Raw genomic sequence first — 7,953 nt, 5'->3', positions numbered from 1 at the left:
GCTGTTACTCATGGCTTGTTGTTATTTATCATCAGTTATCTTTATTTCATTAGAAATAGCATAAATATTCTTTCACTACCATGTTGGAGAGCATTGAAGCTGAATACACGTGCAGGGCTGTGGTGTGGCTGGGGCAGGATTGAACTGAGAATGAGGAGACACCTCAGCGGGCAAGATAGGCCACAGCTGAGGCCATTTAAGAGACTTTCTGGATAGTTTTCTTGCATTAGCATCTTCTGTTCCTTTGGTGGGTCCTTAAACCCCTTCCAAGACCCTGTCAGGTTTCCTCCATTGTCCACTCCTGATTGTTGTGATTAAATATGGGCTGTCTAGTGTCAGTTGGCTAACCAGCTAGCAGAGTTAGAGATTTCTCTCCTCATGCAGCCCTAAAGATCATGCCCTGTGTCTTATTCCTTTGAGCCTTCACCCTGCACCTGTTTGGGGGTTGGGGTGTCTAAGTAGAGACCCCAACACTACTATCTTAATTTTAGCTACATGTGAGTTGTAGCTGTGTACACTAGGACCATCATTATTTGTTAAATGTGAGTACAATGTAGTAGGAAACATTACAGAATATGTAGTTTTATCAGAAAACAAAACCATGTGGCATCCTAACTTAGGTTTTTCTATGTACTTACTGCACCTTTATGGGGTTGTCCTATTTTACATTAATTTCATTTTAAAGATTAACGACATTGGATTATTAGTCATTAGACATAGCTGAAAACTTGAAATCCAGGAAAGGGCCCAGCTTTTGACTTTATACAGGCCTAAGCAATGACTCTATTTTAGGGAAAGGCCAGTGTCTCCTAGGTAAAGCTGTGCTAGAGTTGCCCAGAGATGTGGGTTTTTTGGGCCCTAATAGGTCAAACCCCTTATCAGCTGGCCTTAGTGACAACTGGCACTGCCTCCTAACAGTAATTGACTTCCATTTACTAGCACTCTGATGCAGTGGGTTTTATTAGAGAAGGCAAAGGCTAGGCGTGAGCCTATCTTTGGGTCCAGACAGAGAAAAGTGCTGTTGGCCTCCATTGAAGCTGACTGTGAGGTGGCAACCTGATGAAGCAGTGTGACAAGTGGCAAGGATGCTCCCTCAATGGAGTGCCCAACCCAAGGGAAGACGGCCTGGGGTCAGGATGCTTGGGAGCGAGGTCTGGGCAGGGGTTGAGCAGGGGCTGCCCAGTCGCACCTGCGCATGCGCGGCATGCGCCATAGTCAGCCCACTTCATCCTTGAGCCTAGTCAGCCCACATCATCCTTGAGCCTATCTTTTTCAGCACGGGAGCCTGATTTCCTTTGGGGATAGCACCTTTCTGAAGAAAGGAAGTGTTTAAAACCGGGGGCAGTGAGATTTGGCGATCTCCCCTTCAAACAGTGACTTTCTTTCATTAAAATCTCCCCGCCTGCCCACTGGCTACCCCAGGAAACTTCTGAAACCAGTGATTTGCAGTAACTGCTGGAGGGCGGTAGTTCTGGCCGGAAGTCCCGCCCAGCGGAAGTGAGCCGAGCCCTCTGGGCGGGAAGCTGGGTCAGGCGTCGAGGTAGGCGTGCAGCAAGGGAAAGAGGGCTGTCTCTCAGAGCACTTTGCCTTAATAAGGGGCAAGGCCTTGACTGCCGCGCCTTCCAGCCTTGCCTTAGCGGCGACCGTTCCTCCTGTGGAAGGCAGGCTGCAGAGGCACACAAGACCCTTCACAGCAGCTCAGGTGTGGCACCCCCCCACTTGGTTCCCACTTACCAGCCCACTGGAGGGAGGTGTTGAGCTGAGGATACGCGGCGTCCTGAGCAGGCCCTACTCCCTGCAGCAGCCTCCACAGCCTGGAAAAGGACCTTAACGGGTACCACTTAGTTTGCCGTCTGTAACACCTTTAGTGCACTGTGTGTTCCAGCCCCAAGGCTCTTCCCAAGGAAAGGCGTGGAGTCCACAGATAGAGATCATTTCTCGGGCTGAGCAAAGGCCACGAGCCCATTTCCACCGACCCAGGTTGCCAGAGCACCCCTCTACCAGCGCCTGGTCTGAGTGGAGCCTGAGAGCCATCTGTGCTCTTCCAAAGGAGGTCTTCAGCTCTTGAGGGGAGTGAGGCACTGGTGTCAGCAGAAACCGAGGGAGCAGGTGGAGTTCGCCTGATCTTGGAAGATGACGAGTTCTGGGTGGAATTTGAGTGAGGTCATGGAGCATTGCGCTCTCACCTGTGTTAATATCATAAAGCTAGCTGACTCCTGGTAATCAGCATATTTTTGGGGACCTGAATAACTGCTGTTTCACAATCCAATTAAACTATTGCAGCTGAAAACTTACACAGTATCACAGTTGCGAAACCTTTGTCCACCTGGCCTTTCCTTTAAAGGGCATTTTCCTGCAATTCCACTGTCAAATTAGTGACGGCAGTAGGGGTGGGCTTTTTTTCTTTATCCCTGCCAGTCTTACACAGAAAGATGGCTTTTGATACTAACATTTTCTAGGTTTGGTAGGTAAGTAAAATTCAGGGGCTGAATATATTCATACCTTGAATGAGGTTCTTTATCCCATCCCTTACATTAAAGGGTTAGGGAAATAATGTCCCCTAGATTTCTCACTGAAATTTGAATTTGAGTTAATAGTACTGTTTGGGGGAGTAGATTAAAAGTTGTAAGTAGGATAGCTACGTGGACAACTTCTTTTATCCTGTGTTAATACCATAAAGGATTTTAAAGTCCCATTGCTGGTGACAATTTGCAGCCATTCACTAAATTACTGAGAATCTTTCATAATCTGCATTATTTGACAGTTTTTTTTTTTGGGGAATAGACTATACTTGTTTTATAATTTTAAATAGAATTTTATAGTCACCAATCCCCTAAAAGTTATAATTTGTCCTTTGCTGTGAATGTTTTTTTAAAGCATTTAGCTTTTAAGTAGATAACTTGTATTACTGCTACTAGATGCTTGGCAAACTGTCTTTACTACGCACAGTAGCCATTTATTAGAGAAGATTATAAAAAGACAGAAAAGAAGGTAGGGTACTGTAATGCTGTCAGTTTCAATTTCCAGACATTTAGATTTTAAAGTTATACAGGGGAGGGCCTGGAGATTTAGCTCAGCGGCATAAGTGCCTGCCTTATAAGCAGGCAGTCGTGAGTTCGATCCCTGGTACCGATAAAAAGGAAAAAGGCAAAAAAAAAAAAAAAAAAAGTTATACAGGGGCTGGAGGTGTACCTCGATGGTAAAGTGTTTGTCTAGTATGTACGAGGCCCAAGATTTGATCTCCAGCTCTGCAAAAAGAAGTGAAAAGACCAAAAAATTTGTGCATTAGCCCTCTTTTATTTATTTATTTATTTATTTATTTATTTATTTGTCTTTTTCCTTTTTATCGGTACCAGGGATCGAACTCAATACTGCCTACTTGCAAGGCAGGCGCTTATACCGCTGAGCTAAATCCCCAGCCCCGAGCCCTCTTTTAAAAATAAAATTATATTAGAAGAGTGGCTAGTTAAGGATATAATCTTTAAGCGTCCCCATAAAATGAAAGCATCCTCATATGATACAATTGTTCATTTTTTTAACAATTTGATTTTTTTTCTTGCTCTGGAAATCAAACCCAGAGTCTATTAAAGGTTGTATACTCAGCTACATGAAGGTCCAATGCTGAACTAGAAGTCAGGCTAGTTAGGCCTCACTAGCCACATTAAAATTGTTTAATGCAACTATTTTATTTGATTTGTGGTGCTAAGTGTTAAAGCAGGGCCTTATAGATGCTATGCAGGCACCCTGCTGATGAGTTGTAGTACCTTAACCTCTCATTTAAAAAGAAATCTATTTTTCTTTTTTCAAATCTTAAATCATTTGCCCAAAGATAATGTGTATTTGGCCTGGGGATTTAGCTCAGCGGCATAAGCACCTGCCTTGCAAGCAGGCGGTCGTGAGTTCGAACCCTGGTACTGATAAAAAGTTAAAAAAAAAAAAAAAAGATACAAAGATAATGTGTATTTATACTGCATATTGGAGACATATAATGGAGAAGATTTTCCTCTGTTGGCCTCAGGTATTCTTAGTTTCTAATCCAACTGTAGCTGTTGAAACTTGGGCAACTAATCCACCCTTTTCTCATCAGTCTTTTCATAAAACTCCCTCATAAAGTTATTGCGATGACTAAAAGATAATATTTATAAAGTATAAAAGTACAGAGTCTGGCCTATAGTAGATACTAAACGTTAGAAGTCATGAAGTCATTATTCCAGAAATTGCAAAAAATGAAAATTAGTGGAAGAAAACAGCCATAGAACCACCTCCTAAAGGTAACTGTTAATAATGTTGCTGTCTTTCCATCCAGTCTTATATTTGCCACTATCTAGTTGGTGCCTTAATGTAGATAAAGTTTTGAATCTTGCTCTTTATGGTTAACTTGACAAATATAAGCATTTTTTTTTTGTTGCTATGAAACATTTCTACTCAAGGTCAGTATTCTTGCAACAATATCCTATCCTGTGGATGTATCATAATGTACTTATCATTTCCTTTTTAATGAGGTACTATGTTAAAATGACAAAACTAGCATATATTCATATATTAACTTATGAAAATCCTATTTTTAATTTCCTTAAGCTTTAGGGATTTTATTTTCATGTTGAATAAAAAAGTTTAGAATTTTGTTGTCCTCATTTGTTGCTCTAAGAAATTAAGTTGAATTTGATAACATTTTATAAATAATTTACCATTCTCAGGGCATGTGAGAGACTGTGTCAGAGTTGCCTCATTTTTCTGACAAGAGATATGTTCAGAAATTTTTCTAACAAATTATATGTACAAAGATTTAAGCTTAATTGTAGAATATCATGCTAAACATAATCATGAGTTCTTAGAAAAATTTAGTGTTAAGCTTAGTTTGCGGAGAGAAATGGAAATCTAAAGAGTGTAGGTCTGTGTTTGTGTTTAAAATCTTCATGCAGTAGTGTCTCATTTGAAACTGTGGGGTAAAGATTCATATTTTAAAGAAAGTGGGACTGAAAGGACTGGTTTGATTTAGTCAACTAGCCATTTGTTTAATGAAATTTGTTATTGAATGCCTAGAGTAATTTAAAAAGGCTAGATGTGTTTACATAAGTTTTCAGATATAATACTTGAAACAATTCTATAACGGAACATCAGTCTTATTTTATGGAGAAAGAAATTGAATCTCAGAGAACATAAGCGTGTCCAGTATCACATATCTATAAAGTGCAAATTCAGGTCTTTGTCTTTTGGCTTTAAGAAAACTATTCTTTTCTTACTTCCTTTGCATTTGTATTTCTGGAATGCTTAAAATCCAATTTAAAATGAGAAAATACTTCTTTCTTACAGGTGAAATAAAAAGAAATAAGAATATAGACAAGCATGGAAAGTGAGGACACAAAGAAAATACAAGGTGAAAAATTCATGGATCAAAAAAAAAATTCATGGATCATATATCTAGTTAGTTCTATGTTTGCATGCCATACTGCAGATTATGTGACAGCATCTAGGAATAAGTCACCAGCATTGAGCACGTGCTCTGTACCTATCACATAATTCAACTGACATGCAAACAAAATGATGTACTAATACTTAGAATGTTATATATAGTTGCTTTAATGGTGCTATATAAAATAACTGTAGGAACCTGAGAGACCACTGTCAAAGTCTGCAGAAAGGGACAGTGTAACAGTGGCTTTCTGAAAAGTAGAAATGGAATATAAAAAAGGATGGGGAAGAGTTTTTTTTAATGTATGCCAACAGAAAGGTTTAGCTAAAGAGAACAGTCTCAGAAAAAAAAGACTGAAAGAAACATTTTAGAAAGGAGAAAGCATCAAAAGTGTGATGTCTTGGAAATCAGAACTTTAAAAAAATGCTTCATGAGAAAAAAATCATATAAGAGTATCTGTACCACATACCACAGATGAAGACTGAATCTTAACTGAATTTTACATTTAGATGTCATTTATTTTACAACAGCTGGGCATGGTAGCACAGAGCTTGCTATCTTAGCTACTTGAGAAACTGAGGCAGGAGGATTGCAGGTTTAACGCTGGCCTGGGCAACTTAGCAAAATCTTGTTTCAGAATAAAAATTAATATTAATAAAAGTAAAAGGGTTTGAGAACCTAGCTCACAAGTAGAGGATTTGCCCAGCATTCATGAAGCCCTAGGTTCAATCTTCAGGACTGGGGAAAAATTAAGATAGTTTTAATGGAGATCAGCCAGATTGCAGTAGAGTATATGAGGACAGTATGAGTAGCTTAGTCTTTTAAGAAATATGACTGAAGGTATATGGCAGTAGGTAGAGGGAAGTCCCAATATCAAGGGTTATCATTTTGTTTTTTAGAGGTAGGGTCTTGCTGTATTCACCAGGCTGACCTTGAACTGGCCTCAGTGGATCCTTCTGCCTCAGCCTGCCAAGTAGATGAGATTACTCATGTTTGCTGTTGTGCCAGGCTTGTCAGGGAAGTCTTAGAATATTACAGAGACAAAGAATTTTGAGGAGTGAATTTGAGATTCAGGAGAAGGGAAAGTCAAGGAAGCCGGGAAGACAGATACCTGTTCATTATCATACTTCTTCCGCCCTATATCTCTTTCGTCTGAAATTTCTCAGTCTCACTTCCTCTCATTTTCTATTTTGGTTTACCTCAAGAAGTAGACATTGAGATTGAGGATTTGGGTTTTAGCAGTTTCTAAGAAAAAAATTTTAGCTAGCTGGGAAATGAGAAACAGAAATAGGAAGGGAAAGGAAGATGGAAAAGTACAGTATCCAATTATGGATATTCAGGCTTAACTTCCCTAGGAAACTCTGGCAGTGATACCCCCAAGTCACCCCAGCCAAAAGGTGAAGGGTATTTATCTGTTATCTCTCATCAATCATTTGTTTAGTAGCAGTATAAAATGGTATCTAATTGTGATTTTTGGTTTGCATTTTCCTGATGAATAGCAAAAATGTTGTGTGGCAATTTATCTGTTTTGGAGAAATGTACATTCAAATCTTTTGTATACTTTTTAATTATTAGATTGTCTTTCTATTATTGAGTTTTAAGAGTTTAAATATTCTGAACACAGTCTCCTTATTGGATATCCAACTTACAGGTATTTTCTTCCAGACTAAGTTCTCTTTTTACATTTTGGATGGTGTCTTTTGAAGCTTCAACATTTAAATTTTTTATCTTTCTTGAGACAGTGTCTTACCATGTAGTTCAGGCCGTCCTTGAACTCACTGTGTAGTTCAGGTTGGCCTCCAATTCACCATCCTGCTTCCTCAGCCTCCTGAGTGCTGGAATTAACTATGCCCATTTAAACTTTTTATATGCCATCCAGAAGAGGCTGTATTAGGACTTATGCTGCCGCTCAAAGGGGCACAGTGCACTGATTGTTTTAAATTTTAAACCTATTTTATCAAATTTTCTTTCATTGCTTACACAGTTGGTATTGTATTTAGTATCCCCCGCCCTCTTCAGGAATTTTTAAAGGAACTAGTTGCTCAGCCTAGAGATGACAAAACTAAGATAAAACATAATAGTTGTAGATGTCAGTAGGTGGTTTGGCTAGCAAGGGAAGGAGTATTATAGGAGATCTAAAAGTATGAGACGGATGTGCAGAAAGTGGTGGAGAAGCACATAAAGGAGTTTCTTGCACCCTGTATTGTGCCTTAAATTTAAGTTTTCTTTGGTGTTTAGTCTTGGAAGACTAAACATTGATGTGATACATCTTAGTTTCTTTAGTGTACTCCTCTGTACTATTTTTTTATTTAAAAGAGAAAAAACATTGAAAAGAAGGGTTCTTTATGTTATGATGTGCATCCTTCATCCTATATCTTTCAGAATTCAAAATGTGTGGGCTGGGGATTTAGCTCAGTGGCAAAAGCACCTGCCTGGAGAGTGCAAGGAGATCATGAGTTTGATCCCTTTACAAAAAAAGTTAACTCAAGCCTTATGCCAAAGTCTATGTATAACTATATAAATCCTGTTTGCTGTTCAGT

General features: G+C 39.3%; 1 protein-coding gene across 5 annotated transcripts in view; it reads left to right on the top strand.

Moving 5' to 3' along the window:
• The first annotated feature begins 141 nt into the window (after positions 1 to 141).
• Positions 142 to 7,953, top strand: part of Terb1 (telomere repeat binding bouquet formation protein 1) — a 45,116-nt gene continuing 37,304 nt past the window's right edge. For 3 of the 5 annotated variants that reach the window (XM_063247464.1, XM_063247463.1, XM_063247460.1), the window contains exons 1-2: positions 1,534 to 1,702; positions 5,314 to 5,377. In XM_063247464.1, the coding sequence (XP_063103534.1) occupies positions 5,347 to 5,377 (31 nt within the window). In that variant the 5' untranslated portion in view covers positions 1,534 to 1,702; positions 5,314 to 5,346. The other 2 variants (XM_063247462.1, XM_063247461.1) reach the window with 2 other exon arrangements.

The sequence above is a fragment of the Cavia porcellus genome, unplaced genomic scaffold, assembly GCF_034190915.1.
Source record: "Cavia porcellus strain 051 isolate PalLab524CR breed Dunkin Hartley unplaced genomic scaffold, mCavPor4.1 scaffold_4, whole genome shotgun sequence".
In the NCBI taxonomy this organism is placed as follows: Eukaryota; Metazoa; Chordata; class Mammalia; order Rodentia; family Caviidae; genus Cavia; species Cavia porcellus.
Note: the sequence above shows the minus strand (reverse complement) of the source record. Positions and strands in the feature narration are given on the sequence as shown.